This window comes from Elephas maximus, chromosome 17 (genome assembly GCF_024166365.1).
Source record: "Elephas maximus indicus isolate mEleMax1 chromosome 17, mEleMax1 primary haplotype, whole genome shotgun sequence".
Lineage (NCBI taxonomy): Eukaryota > Metazoa > Chordata > Mammalia > Proboscidea > Elephantidae > Elephas > Elephas maximus.
In genome coordinates this window covers 62,875,623-62,890,900 of record NC_064835.1, presented here as the reverse complement: position 1 = coordinate 62,890,900, position 15,278 = coordinate 62,875,623, and the positions used below count along the sequence as shown (strand labels likewise).

Sequence of the window (15,278 nt, the reverse complement as noted above, 5' to 3'; positions counted from 1 at the left end):
CTATTTCTAGTTTTTTAAGGAAGCGCCAAATCGATTTCCAAAGTGGTTGTACCATTTTACATTCCCACCAGCAGAGTATAAGTGTTTCAGTCTCTCCACAACGTCTCCAACATTTATTATTATGTCCTTTTTGGATTAATGCCATCCTTCTTGGAGTGAGATGGAATCTCACTGTAGTTTTGATTTGCATTTCTCAGAGTCTCTTCTGACATCCATTTTTGGTCTTTTCTTTCTTTCCTCTCTTTTTAATGACCTTTTGCTTTCATGTATAGGGTCCTTGATGTCATTCCACAGCTTGTCTGTTTTCAGTCATTAGTGTTCAATGCATTAAATCTATTTTTGAGATGGTCTGTAAATTCAGGTGGGATATACTCAAGGCAGTATTTTGCCTCTTGTGGACTTGTTTTAATTTTCTTCAGCTTCAAGTTGAACTTGCATATGAGCAACTGATGGTCTGTTCTAGTCTGCCCCTGGCCTTGTTCTGAGTGATGATATCGAGCTTCTCCATCAGATGTAGTTGATTTTATTCTTTTGTATTCCATCTGGTGAGGTCCACATGTATAGTCACCTTTTTTGTTGTTGAAAAAAGGTATTTCCAATGAATAGGTCATTGGTCTTGCACAATTCTATCATGCCATCTCCAGTGTTGTTTCTATCACCAAGGCCATATTTTCCAACTACTGATCCTTCTGTGTTTCCAATTTTTGCATTCCAATCACCAGTAGTTATCAATGCATCTTGATTGCATGTTTGATCAATTTCAGACTGCAGATGCTGGTAAAAAGAATCAATTTCTTCATCTTTGGCATTAATGATTGGTGGATAAACTTGAACAACAGTTGTAATAGATGATACCAAAAAACCAAAAACCAAACCCGTTGCCGTCAAGTCGATTCTGACTCATAATCACCCTATACGACAGAGTAGAACTGCCCCATAGGGTTTGGAAGGAGTGGCTGGTGGATTTGAACTGCCAGCCTTTGGTTAGCAGCTATAGCGCTTAACCACTGTGCCACCAGGGCTCCATTTGATTTATAGTCTCCCAATATTTCTACAGGAAAATGTATCCCATGTTCCACTGTGGAAAATTAAGAAAAAGCCGGGGAACTTGTCCTTAACAGTGCCACACTCGCAATTTTTCGTTTAAGACAAATGTGAGTCATCAAAGCAGAAAAGTACATGTGCAAAGCACATGGGGAGACTTGGGCTGAGGTTTAGATGGGGGAGGGGGCATCCTCAGAAGATCAGGCCCCTAAGGTTCTTATGACCCAGGCCCAGCTCCTAACACCCACCTCTCCCCCGAGGTTAGAAAATGACAAAGACTGTCATCTACCCCAAACTGACAGCCCCCAAAGAGGGCCTAGGCTCCTCTTCCCCTCCCTTTGCCTTTGTGCTTGGTGCTAAAATGGTGGAGAACTGACCAGTGGGAGAGGCGGCCTTGCCAGTCTTTTCCTGGATAATGGAATGGGGACTGGGCCTCTCCCATGAGCTTATCCCAAGAGTGTAAGGGACCTCTCGGACCCCTCTTCTTTCAGGAGCAGCCCCTGAGTTGTGTGGCCAGCAGCAGTCTGAGAGCTGGGAACACGGAGGCAGCTTCCAGGCTAGCTTGGAGGAAGCATTAGGGCAATTAAGTCCCCAGATGGCTGATGTCCCTTTGATCTTTTGCTGTTCTTAGTTGCCTTCCAGTTGGTTCTAACTCATGGTGACTTTATATATATCAGAAGGAAATATTGCCTGGTCCCGCACCATCTCTGTGATCATTGGTATGTTTGAGTCTATTGTTGGAGCTATTATGTCAATTCATCTCATGGAGGGGGTCCCTTGTTTCCATTGACCCTCTACTTTACCAACTATGATATTCAATCCAGGTATAAGAGTTACCCAAGAAAATTTCTGAAACCAGCAAAATTTATCCTTTGCACCACCCCTGCCACACTCACATTTTACGAGCCTTCTTTACTTAAAGTAAACAGCCCCTCTCCAGTGGGCCCCCTGCCTGGAGACTGCTGCTGACCCCAGTGAAGTAAGAGTGTAAATCTGCTACTCCTCCTGATGGGTTGGTATTTTAAATAAGTTGTCTAGAGGAGGGCAATGTTTAGCCCAGAGGAGGAAGCCACTGATGGTGGCATGTCACTGTAAGGAGGATAGCTGGGCCACCCCAGCCTGAATTCCACTACTGGGCGGTGGTCAGTGGTGCTCACCTTGGTAGCATTGCGGTTTGCATAGTTGACACAAGCATTGTGACTCTGGTTCAGCCACTGAAAGGCAAGAAGGGAGAGGAAAGTCAGAAAAGGTGTGGTTACCAAGGAGGCTACCCCCATTGCAGAAAGACACAGGACACTGTCTTCAGCTTACAGTCGGTTCCATCCATTTCATTAGTGTGACCAACCATCCCAGTTTGCCTGGGACTGTCCAGTTTTAGCACTGAAAGTCTGGAGTCCTGGGAAACTCCTCAGTCCCTGGCAAACTAGGGTGGCTGGTCTCACCACCCTCATCCGGGGATAGTCAGCTTTCCTGAATTACAGCGGCACTGCCCCAGACAGGACCCACTGCTTTGCACAGTCATCTTTATTGTATTACTTGCTTGGGTCTGCTGGGTAGAGGTGGGCATTTAGGCCCCTGGAATGATGGACAACCCTGAGCCTCTTTAAAAAATACCCCAGCCCAATGTCCTGCACCACCTCCAGTGCCCAAACATGGATGCTATTAGGAGTTTGATTCAGGAAGACTCTCCTGCATTTTCTACAGACACAGTTTTCTTCCAGGCCCTCTTTCTCTGCCCAGATATACACACAGGATATTCTCAGTTATTTTCAGGGACTACAACCCTGACTGTCTTGAAGAATAGATGCGGGATCTGAGATGCATGTTCACCCACTTCACTACCCGGGGTGGGCTTCACTTCCTTACAGACTGGTGGAGACTGGTGTCAAAATGGGGCTGTAGGCCTCAGGGTCACCGGCTGTGGGACAAGTAGACAGTGGGCAGAGTGAGGTGGCCACCAAACACCCATCATGGTCCAGGTGAGGGCACCAGCCCAGCCCTCACTGCCTCTGTCCACAGGTTAGAGTGACACCTAATGGCCCAACATGTGCTGGGCTGCACAGGGCCTGCTCAGCCAGGCCCAAGGATGTCGTTTTTTTCTCCCAGGGGAGGGGTGTGGCGTGGGGCTGACTCAATTTCAAGCGGCTTGGGCAGGACAGGAGCCACTAAGCCAAGGAGTTCTTTAGCAGAATTTGTTTGGCCTTTGCTCCAGGAGCCCTCCTTGCTTAGGGACTATTACCTGCCAGAAGACAGTAGAGGCCAGTGTCTGGTTGGGCAAGAGAAGACCAACCACCTATGAGAGAAAGAGAAAAGACTGAAGAAGTAAAAAAAAAAAAGCTACATTTTGAAAAGAAAAATCATATGGCCATGAACAAGAACATGGGGGACCTGCACAAACTGATGTGGGATGATGTCTACAGTGAGATGGTACACAGTAAAAAAAAAAACAAGTTGCAGAAGAGTATGTGCAGTAAATCCCATTTCTGTAAAGGAAACCATCTTACATATAACCTTCCCTAGGTGACAAAAACAGTTAATGCACTTGGCTGTTAACCAAAAGGTTGGAGGTTCAAGTCCACCCAAAGGCACCTCAGAAGAAACCTAGTGATCTAGTTCTGAAAAATCAGCCATTGAAAACTGCATGGAGGACAGTTCTACTCTGACACACATGGGGCCACCATGAGTCAGAATCAAACCAACAGCAACTGGTCTGGTTGGTCTGTGTCTAACCATACACACACACACCTCCAAGCATGAAAAAATCTGTAGCCCAGCAGGCCAACTGTTAGCTGTGGATGTCTCTGGAGGTCAGATTGCAGGGTCCTTTCTCACATTCAACATAAATATTTCTGCATTCTTTTTAACAATGGACATGGATTATTTCCATAATCAGAAGGAAAAACAATAAAAACAAACACACAAACAAAAGGAGTACCTTCACTTCCACTTTGGTAACTGGCTCCTTCATGCCCTAGCTATCCAACAGGATTTTTTTAAGGATTTAATAAACATTATTTCACAGGCCTTAAGTGTTTTTCAAATACTAGTTGGGGGAATTTGTATCTGTTATCTCTGAGCCTCCATAAAGCAAAAACTCAAACCATGTTGAAGCTACTGAATGAAATGCAATGTCTAATAAATATTTGTTGAATGAATGAATACTCCCACACATAAAGCTAAGTATGGTTACGTATGTGTGGATTCATTATTCCCAAAGCCCAAATATCACCTAAGACCTAGACTCACTGACTTTATTTTTTTGGTTGAAGTCAAGATTAACTGATCATTACACTGGCTAAACCTTGGACTTCAGGGGTCCACGTGTGTCTCTCAATTTTACCTTTTGAGTATTTGCCTGGAAAATAACATCTACCAAGAACTGCTACATATGGAAAAAATGTGCACAACCATCCACATATTGACTTATTTATTATTCCTGTAGATAAAATGCTCTTTGGCAAGAATTTCTGCAAGGAACAAGTATAAACATTCAGTACTATGCAGTAAATCAAATTCTAGACATCCTCAGCAGCATTAGTAAATCATGTTTTAAACATTAAAATGTTTTAAAACAGTGAACGTGCACACACATTTATATTTATTGGCCCATATCGGTTTGAGTAAAATTATATAATATAAAGTCCCTCCATCACTCTAATGAAAAGTTATCTTAGGAGACTTTTCTCCCAGGATGAGATTCCAAGTTGATTTCCCTTTGTAATGTCAACTTAGGAGTCCTGATGTCAAAGTCAGGAGACCTTGAGTCTTAGCTTCCTTGTGTGAGCTCTGGCAGAAGACACTCCCATTTGGGGCTCTAGCTGTCTTACTTAAAAAGTGAAAGGTTGACCTTAGAGGTCCTACCTAGGTATAGAATTCTATCCTTAGGTTCCAAGTTGCAGGTATGACCAACAGAAAAGCCTTCATTGTCTGTAATGGGATCACCCATGCTGAAGAGGCTCCCAGGTCCCAGGACCTTCTAGTTGGCCTTCCAGTCAGGGGACAGACCAGAGAGATGAAGCTGAGCCCAGAGGCCTGAAACTGGGCATAGAAAGTGAGCCAGGAGGGAGGGGTAAGTATATGTGTGAATGGCCTCCCAAAGCTTGAGGACATGAAAGCTGTTCTCTACCCTCTGGGACTCTGCATACAATCCCCCCTAATCTGTCTGTTTCTATAATGTGGGTGTGACATAAACTACCTTGTGTCCCCCAGTTCCCACTGTACCCCTTGAACTGTACTAGGGCCACAGGAACAACATCCCACAGACTCACTGTATTTGCAACTGTCGTCCAGGACATTGCTCATGACATCACTGGGTCCCCTTTATGAATCCTCTTGGTGGAAACTGTTATATGGTCTCAGGGTCAGAAATTATACTTCTGAGTAACTGTTTTGCATGTGTCTTGCAGACACCAAGCCATTTAATTGTGTCTCTCTTTGCATGGACTGCTAGGAAGCTCGGGCCATATATCCACAGTCCACGTTTGCCAAGGGTACAGACCTCATTGCATGCTTCATGTGCCAGAACCTTCCTCCTGGCTCTACCTTTATTTTCCTTTTCCTAACCTTCCTTTGGTCTCACTTTCATCTTTGCTTGTTTTATCTTGTAGAATGCACTCTTGTAACTGGTATCAAGTCTTTTCCAGAATAAGCCAGAGCCCTAAATAAATTTAACAAGTACCCAGGCTATGTACCACACACGCACACACACAACCCCCACATGGCTCTGTGACCAGCAAGCTTTTCACTTTGCTAGACAACCCCAGCCAGCCACCTCTCCTAACACAGCCCTGGCATCCTTTCGAGCACCTCTGAGTATTTTAATAAATCTCCTCATGCTTAGAGATACTGATTGATTGATTTGTGTCAAGCATTCCCCATGTGTCACATACCATGATCCTGGGGATCAGACAAAACAGAGATTACTTTCCATAGTTTGCTAATTGGAAAACTGAAGCTTGGAGAAGATTAGTGGCCTGCTCAAGGCTTCAGAGCAAGCTAGAGTTAGGTCTCCTGATTTCTGGTTTGAAAGCCCTGACTCTCTTAATTTTAGGGTGCTCCTTCTCCAGCTCTTCCATGAGCACAGAGGAGGAAGGGAATTCAACACTCCATGCCCATTTGTCCAGCATCATCTATGTACCAGCTCTGTGCTGCTCCCAGTGAGGATACCAAAGGACAGGGATATATGGCCCCTTACCACAACAAATACAAAGAAAAACAAAAAAATGTATGAGAACAGCCTTTATAATACTTAGACATGAAAACGACAAGATAATTTAATTAGGTACCTGGGTGTGTGTAAAATCCCGTTGCTGTCGAGTCGATTCTGACTCATAGTGAGGACAGAGCAGAACTGCTCCATAGAGTTTCTAAGGCTGTAATCTTACAGAAGCAGACTGCCACATCTTTCTCCTGCGGAGCAGCTGGTGGGTTCGAACTTTCAGTTAGCAGCCAAGCGCTTAGCCACTGTGCCACCAGGGCTCGTTTTTGGTGTGTGTAATGTCGATAAATTCAAACATCCAAGCAGGAGTTTTCACTAAGGGAGAGGTCAGTGTTGACCTGGCTATTTGCCAAAAGAGGTAGGGTTGAGCTGTGGTGTGTGTGCATGTGTGTGTAAACGGGAGCAGCGACAGCTGGGAGGCTGTCCTGACTGAAGGTTTGGGAGATCAACAGAGGGGAGTCTGAACAGGTTGAGGTTAGAAGGCAGCAGAACAAAAAGCTGAATTGGCCAAAAGGGGCCATGGGGAGCCATTAAAAGTTTGGCAAGGGGAGCAGGGATCCTGCCCTCCAGGCCCTTACAATCAGGGTTGTGGGCAGCAGAAGCCCACGGGTTCTAGCTTTATTCCCTATTAGGCAAAACGCATGAACCATCTGCACACTGCCAGGAGCAAGTGCAGATATTTCATAGCTTCCTTTTTTCTTTTTAAGTCTAAATTAAAAATAAACGTTCCCTTCGGTACTCAGATGTATATCTCCGGCGCAACCTGTCCAACATTCCCTTCCGCCACCCCTTCCAGAGCATGGCAGGGGGTGGGGAAAGAGAAGGCTAGAGAGAGGGAGCCAGCCCACCCGACTTCCATGCCAGTGGATTGCACCCCTCCCAACTTCAGGCATGGCCACACAGGCTGGCGGAGAGAGCCCAGAATGCAGCTGGTACAAACGCAAGTGGAATGAGAGGGAAACATGAGCCAACAGGATGTCAAGCCCTGACTCATTACAGGACCTGGGCCAGATCACACCTCCTTTGTTCCCATTTAGCTCATAACATAGCTGGGGTCCCCTCCGTGGCTCCAGCCTCCTAGCTGCTGTCCTCCTTGCACATCTGTCTGTACCTATGCTGTTCCCCTTCCCCTTGGTGGCCAGTCATGGAGCCTAGTGATTAACACTCAGGCTTTGGTTGCAGGAAGAGCTGGGCTCAGATCCTGGCTCCAGTACTTACCAGCTGTGTGACCACAGGCAAGTAACTTGGGCTCTCAGTTTTTTCATCTGTTAAATGGGGGTAATCCTGGTACTGTTCCGGACGATCATGAGAGGAGACAGCTCATGGGAAGAATCTGCACATTGCCTGGCATGAAGCAAGTGCTTACTGGATGTTAGTTATTAGTATCACTCCTCTTCTCCTATCTAGTTCTTTCCTAGCCTTGGCCAGTCACTCCTGCCCCTCACAGTCTCTCCTTTCTCTGAACTCCACCATCTACATCACACAATTGAGCATCATCTTCTTCCCATCTCATCTTTGAAGACAAGTCTTACCCCTCAAAGGATGGTGATCTTCTAAAGATAGAATCAGGGTCTTCCTCTCTGATGTCCCCCAAAGCACTCTGCACAAAGCTGGGTTCACACTACAGACTGGAAGAACATTGCTAATTCACTGATTATTAAGAACGCTGAATCATCTCCGGCCAGGGAAAAACTCTGATGGATTGTGACAATGACCACCAACGCTCATCTCTTCCTAACTTCTTTTATGAATGTCCCAGTTGCTCGGAGTGTTGGACTAAGTCTTGAGCCCTGGACTCCGAGGAGGAACTTATATTGAGTTATTGGTCCCAATTCTTTACCTCTCCCTGTATCCATACCCTTGTCACAGCCTTCTTGTGGGAGAAATGTATTTCCCTGTTCTTGATTTCACCTGGCCATATGACTTGCTTTGGCCAGTGGCATGTGAGAGGAAGTGGCTATGCACCAGTTCTGAGCCAGGCCTCGGAGAGTTCATGTGCATCTGCTCTCCCTTTTGGGTTTCTGTCTTTCTTTCTTTTTTAAATGTTTTATTGCATTTTAGGCGAAACTTTACACAGCAAATTAAGTTCCCATTTAATGATTTTTATACAAATTTTCCTTGACATTTGTTACATTTTTCACAATATATCAACATTCTCATTATTTCCATTCTGTTTCCATTAGTATAGCTTCCCTGCTCCCTCCTTAACTTCTTATCTTTGTTTTCAGGTAAATGTTAACTGTTTGGTCTCATATAGTTGCTTATTTAAGAGAGCACAGTACTCATGGGTGATATTGTTTACTTTTGTTTGGGTGAAAGGTAACCACCAGGAGTGTTTCTGACATAGTCATGAGAAGACATGGCCTGTCTAGCCTGCTGGCCCAAGGGGGATGAGAGACATGAGGAGCAGAGCCTAGCCTCGGTCAGCTGACTCCAAGTTGACCCACAGACCTGCAATGAGAAGCAGACCTGCCCCCGCTGAGCCTAATATAGACCAACCAAACCCCAACCAACCAGAGATCCCTATGAATAAAGACTTATGGATGCCACAGAAATTTTACGGGTGTTTGTTACTCAGCAATAGCTAACTGATATGGAGATTGCCACATATGAAGAGTGATTATGCTATCCTTCCTGGTCCAAAGTTTTGTACCATTACTAATGTACCTTGAATTGTATCTTTGCTGGTAATGTTGGTCCCTGGGGCAGCCTTGATTATTAACCCACCCACCTGGTGACCATTAGCCCATCTCTGGGCTGCTGTAAGAGATCCAGGGAAGAAGGAGGGGTCTGTGCTTGAGCCTAGTCTCAGGACAGGGTCAAGAGTAGGGCCTACAGCACCCATCTAGTAACTGGGTCAGAAGAAAAATCACACCTTCACTTCAGGCCTTCTCCTTCAAGCACTCTAACCACTATAGAGAGATGAAGTCTCAATCTAAGAGAAAGGACCTCCCAAAATATTTCAATCTGGTTGGCCAGAAGCAGGACACAAGCAGTCGAAGACAAGGACAGAGGGAAGAAAGGCCACTGGCTACGATTCTGTGTGTGATGATACTGGGACTCATAAAGAAAGAATTGAGCAGACTCCCATCCTCTTGGCCACCTCCAATACAAAACTGACTCAAGTGATAGGAGAAAGGAGGTTTAAAAGAAATCTAGAGAGGATACTGGTTACGTGCCAAAACAATTGAGTGATAAAAACTTAAGCCAGGGGAAGGGTATGGAATTACCTTCTTGGAGAAGAGATAGCAGAAATAAGCAAGGGAGAATGAAGAAAACCAAAGACACAACGGAAAGATTAGTCCAAAGGCTAATAGACCACAACTACTACAGCCTCTGCCAGACTGAGTCCAGCACAACTAGATGGTCCCAAGCTACCATTACTGACTGCTCTGACAGGGATCACACTAGAGGGTCCCGGATAAAGCTGGAGAAAAATGTAGAACAAAATTCTAACTCACAAAAAAAGACCAGACCTACTGGCCTGACCGAGACTGGAGAAACCCCCCAGAGTACAGCCCCCAGATACCCTTTTAGCTCAGTAATGAAGTCATTCCTGAGATTTACCCTTCAGCCAAAGATTAGACAGGCCAATAAAACAAAACGAGACTAAAGGGGCACACCAGCCCAGCAGCAAGGACTAGAGGGCAGGAGGTGACAGGAAAGCTGGTAAAAGGGAACCCAAGGTTGAGAAACGAGAGTGTTGACATGTCATGGGGTTGTTAACCAATGTCATAAAACAATATGTGTACTAACTGTTTAATAAGAAGTTAGTTTGCTCTGTAAACCTTTATCTAAAGTAAAATAAAATAAAAATAACTGTCCCTCACTCAGTTTTTACTAGGTTCATCGCTCCCCTCCTTCAGGTTTTACCTTATTTGTCATCTCTTCCAGGAAGTCCTTCCTAACCCTCAAGATGAGGTTCAGCCCTCTGTCACATGCTCCCCAGCCCCCTACACATCTCTGCAGCATTCACTTCAGTAGAAAATACCTGTTTATAGTCTTTCTTTCTTGAGAGACCATAAGCTTCAGTGGGGCGGGACGATACGACGTGCACTTCTCACCCACGGGAGTCCTCACTGGTAAAGCAAAAGTTCTTTGACATCATATCCTTCCCCTCCACACTGGCTCGCACACTCAATTCCAGAATGTTCCTCTTCATTTTCAATAGACCTACTATGGGCCTGGTCCCTGCAAGCTTCCTGCTTTTTCCTTCTACTTTTTCTCCATCTTTCTGGTTTATGTGGCTAATGATCTAAAAAGGAACACTTTGGTGCATTAGAAGTGCTGCTATTTAAAGTTTTCCAGCCAGTTAAAGAAAATACAAAATGAATGTTTGTCACTGACTGGTCAATTTCTGCTTAACCTGAGCAACACCTCTTATATGGCACCAACTAAGCCAAAATGGCTGATGTTTGATCATACTGGAGGCAGGCTAGGAAAAATTTTGAGATTGGGACTTAAGTGTCTGGGATGAGGAGGGCTGGACACGGCCAAGTCCTGATGAAAAGTGAGGCCCCACCTGGAGATGAGGTGATCTATGCCAGCGCCTTCCAATACATGGGTTTCTAAGTCTATGTGATCAGCAGTAGCATTAAAATGAGAGGGTTCAGAGCAGGGAGTATAGGCTCTTCATTTCCCAAGACAGAAATCGGATGTGGATTTAATCTAAGGCCACTAGGCTCGCTGACTGGGAGTTCATGGTCTGCACTCCTTAACTTCTCAGCTGGACATGGGAGATTGGGTCCCAAGTTTGAGAGGCAGGGTAGTGGGGAGGGCACCAGTACCTTCGGTAGCTCAGGGCTGAGGAGGGAGGAACAGATGCTGCCCGGAGAAGCTCAGACAGCTGAGGCCTTCCAATAGCTAAGGCTGCAGGGCACAAGCAGGCAGCTAGGGAAGTGGAGAGGGCAGGAGGGAGCCAGACTACTGGGACTTCTCCCCAGCCACACGTGCAGGAAAATGACAGTGCTGCACATCTCTTAGTGGAAACCCTGGGAGTGAAGACGCGGATCATGAGAAGTGACTGCCATAGGTGGGGCTTGTCCGGGAAGATCCCAAAGAAAGGCCTATGAGCTACACAAGCCTCAGGAAAAAGGAGTCCGGCAGCCCTTGTGCACTGGCTTAGCTGCTGTGCTTATATATAGATAGGGATCTCTTTGCCACACACCGAAGGGGGGGGGGGGGAACTTTCCATCTTCAAATGTTAAGCTTAAAATAAGACACTACATGAGTGCCAGTGGATCTGTGAAATCTGCTGACTAAACTGGCACCAGCCTCTGGGAGAAAACCAGCTCGTTTCTCCTAAGCACCAGGAGTAAGCAGGGTAGGAGAGGGGCTACTCTCTGGGAAGGCCATGGAATAGGTGTGGATGGGCATGCTCACCTGGGCAGGAGGCAGCTTGGATGTTGCTCCCAGAGGTGTCACAGTCCAGGCAGCTAACAGCCTTACTCGTCTCTTCTCCTCGTTGCCCAGGGACCGTTCCTAGCACATTCGCTGGCACCCCCATTTCTATTTCGGTAAGCATTTTTAGTGGCTTCTGCATGTGCATATTTCTTACCCACTCTACCAGACCAGGAGCTTCCCTAAGGTGTGGACTGGAACCTTCGCTCCCCTTCAGACCAGGTGTTTCTGAGATGTGTAGTGGAGCTGATGTGGCTGGTGAGAGCTAGGCCCAGCGTGGAAGTGCGGGAGCAGCCATGGTGCTCTTCCATACCAGGCGAGGCAGTGGTCCAGGCAGGGCCAACAGGTCCTTATGTTGCTTGTCCATGACAAAGTGCCAGGACAGATGACCACCAGGTTCTTCATGTGCAATAGCAGCTTCAGTTCCTCTAGGGGACTGGCCTCTGGCCCCTCTGTTCTGAATCTTGGGCTCTGGCTATTTGGGCAAGGAAGTGGAGGTAGAAGAGCATTGCCATTTTGGCTCTGGCTGTTGCTGAGGCCTGCTGTTAGGTGTCCCACGTCACGCTGCCCATTTCACCTCAATCAGGTACTCAAAGAGGATCTCAGAAGCCAGGGCATCCTATTCTCACAATGTATCCATTTATTCATAGGGGGATGTTTGCTCCAGGCTGGAAGAAGATTGGTTGATAGCATCTGCTTCAACCATCAACCCCCAAACAGCACGGGAATGGATCTGCATCCAAATTCTTCCTGTAGGGCCACACCAGTTGAACCAGTTGCCGTTGGGTTGATCCTGACTCATGGTGCTCTCACGTCAACTGGGAAGAACTGGCTATCTCACTCTGTCCTCATTCTATCCAGGGCCATGTTGTTGTTGTTAGGTGCCATCAAGTCAGTTCCAACTCAAGCGACCCTGTGCACAACAGAACGAAACACTGCCCGGTCCTGCACCATCCTTATAATCATTGTTATGCTTGAGCTCATTGCTGCAGCCACTGCGTCGATCCACCTTATTGAGGATCTTCCTCTTTTCCGCTGACCCTGTACTCTGCCAAGCATGATGTCCTTTTCCAGGGACTGATCCCTCCTGACAACATGTCCAAAGTGTGTAATACGCAGTCTCACCATCCTTCCTTCTAAGGAGCATTCTGGTGGTACTTCTTCTAAGACAGATTTGTTTGTTCTTTTGGCGGTCCATGGTATATTCAATATTCTTCGCCAACACCACAATTCAAAGGCGTCAACTCGTCTTCGGTCTTCCTTTTTCATTGTCCAGCTTTCACATGCATATGATGTGATTGGAAACACCATGGCTTGGGTCAGGTGCACCTTAGTCTTCGGGGTGACATCTTTGCTCTTCAACACTTTGAAGAGGTCCTTTGCAGCAGATTTACCCAATGCAACGCGTCTTTTGATTTCTTGACTGCTGCTTCCATGGCTGTTGATTGCGGATGCAAGTAAAGTGAAATCCTTGACAACTTCAATCTTTTCTCCATTTATCATGATGTTGCTCATTGGTCCTGCTGTGAGGATTTTTGTTTTCTTTATGTTGAGGTTCAATCCATACTGAAGGCTGTGGTCTTAAAAAAAAGGTCTTAGATCTTCATTAATAAGTGCTTCAAGTCCTCTTCACTTTCAGCAAGCAAGGTTGTGTCATCTGCATAATGCAGGTTGTTAATGAGTCTTCCTCCAATCCTGATGCCCCGTTCTTCATACAGTCCAGCTTCTCGTATTATTTGTTCAGCATACAGATTAAATAGGTATGGTGAAAGGATACAACCCTGACGCACACCTTTCCTGACTTTAAACCAATCAGCATCCCCTTGTCTGTTGGAACAACTGCCTCTTGATCTATGTAAAGGTTCCTCGTGAACACAATTAAGTGTTCTGGAATTCCCATCCTTTGCAATGTTATCCACAGTTTGTTATGATCCACACAGTCAAATGCCTTTGCATAGTCAATAAAACACAGGTAAACATCCTTCTGGTATTCAGGGCCATAGTGACCCTGAAATGACTGTCTTGGGTAGAGTGAGGACAGAATGGAAAAGTATGGGATGAACCTCAGGAACATCTTGCAAACTACAGACAGTGCTGGCATCTCTGGAGTTAGCCAGTTCATCCCAATTGATGGCAGCCATTAAGTTCGTAAGGGTCCATTTGGCCTCTTTTAGGGAAATGAGCCCCAATTCAACTTTTGCTTGTTCAAACAACCAGTTCTTCAGTTTGGCAAGGAGATGACATTCCAAAAGATACATCTCTTTTTTTCATATGTTGATGGAATATTTATAAAAATTATTGTGGCAGACTTTTGTTTGCCTACCAAATAGCCACCTTTCCCTTCTTTCTTACTAACATAATCTCTATATAATTGAGGATAAACTGTGTACCCAGCCAAATTCTACATGAAATAAAACTAAAAGTATTGTGTGTGACTCCCAGGAGTACTCCTTAAAGGAAGCTGACTCAGTTGAGGGGTTCCTTCTTTTACTCTTCCCCTCCTTCTACTTTCTGGAATATGGATATTGTTGGGTAACACCCCAGGGGCACCTGAACCCAAGGTCTGCCGCATTTCCAAGAGACCGAAGAAAGACTCCGGAACCAGTGATCACGACATATGCATGGTTTATTTGGGAACATTACTTACAGGACCGTGGCCCAGGGTGGCAGCTGGACCAGTTTAGCACTCTGCATTGGACGCCCCTCTCAATGCTGCCAGTAGAAGCCACCCCACACTAGCCCCCTCGGCATGGCAATCTGGCTTTACTTTGGGGCCTCCAGCTGACACAGCATATCTTCAATCCCCTAAGGTGTTTTGGGGGTGTCCTCGTACTCAAACGTGGTGGGCTCTAGCTATCCAAGATAGCCATGACCCTTCCCACAGACATGCAGGACAGGGGCCATCCAACCCTCCCCCCCCACATGGAGGATAGGGGCCATCCTGGGATTCCTCCCATCAATGTCCTTCTCCCCGCCATATGTCCGGCACTCACGGAGGTTTCTTCAGTCTCCTGGCTGGCTCGCCAATTGCTGGGTAATAACCCAGCAGCAGGTGAACCTAGCATATCCAAGAGACGGAAGAAAGAAGAAAGACTCCGGAACCAGCGATCATGACGTATGGTTTATTTGGGAAGCTTACTTACAGGCCCATGGCCCAGGGCAGAGTGCTAAACTGGTCCAACTGCCGTCTTGGGCCACGGTCCTGTGAGTAAGCTTGCCAAATAAACCATACGTCATGATCGCTGGTTCTGGAGTCTCTCTTCAGTCTCTTGGATACACAGCTGATCTTGGGTTCAGGTGCTGGTGGGTTATTATGCAACTGATGACTGGAACTCCAGCAGGCATATTGGACTATGAGTTGACTTTAAAAATAGAAGCCTAGATTGAGAATGATGGTGTAGAAAGATGGATGTCTGAGTTTCTGATGACATTATGGGAATCTGCCTACCTCTAAACTTCTTTGACATCATAGAGAAGTAAACTTCTATTTTGTTTAAGCCATTTTTATTTTGGATTTTCTCTTACATACAGATGATCCTAATCCTTACTAGTAAAATCATACACTATGCTACAAAGAAAAACACTATGCTACAAAGAAAAACACAATGAATCCCAA

The 15,278-nt window shown here is 45.9% G+C and overlaps 1 protein-coding gene across 4 annotated transcripts in view; it reads right to left on the bottom strand.

Annotated features, from left to right (window-relative positions):
• SFXN5 (sideroflexin 5) overlaps nucleotides 1–15,278 on the bottom strand; it is a 164,522-nt gene that overhangs the window by 68,472 nt on the left and 80,772 nt on the right. For all 4 annotated transcript variants that reach the window (XM_049856851.1, XM_049856853.1, XM_049856852.1 and 1 more), the window contains 2 exons: nucleotides 3,284–3,337; nucleotides 2,202–2,258 (listed from right to left, as the gene is read on the bottom strand). In XM_049856851.1, coding sequence (XP_049712808.1) covers nucleotides 2,202–2,258; nucleotides 3,284–3,337 — 111 coding nt within the window. The remainder of the gene's footprint in view (nucleotides 1–2,201; nucleotides 2,259–3,283; nucleotides 3,338–15,278) is intronic.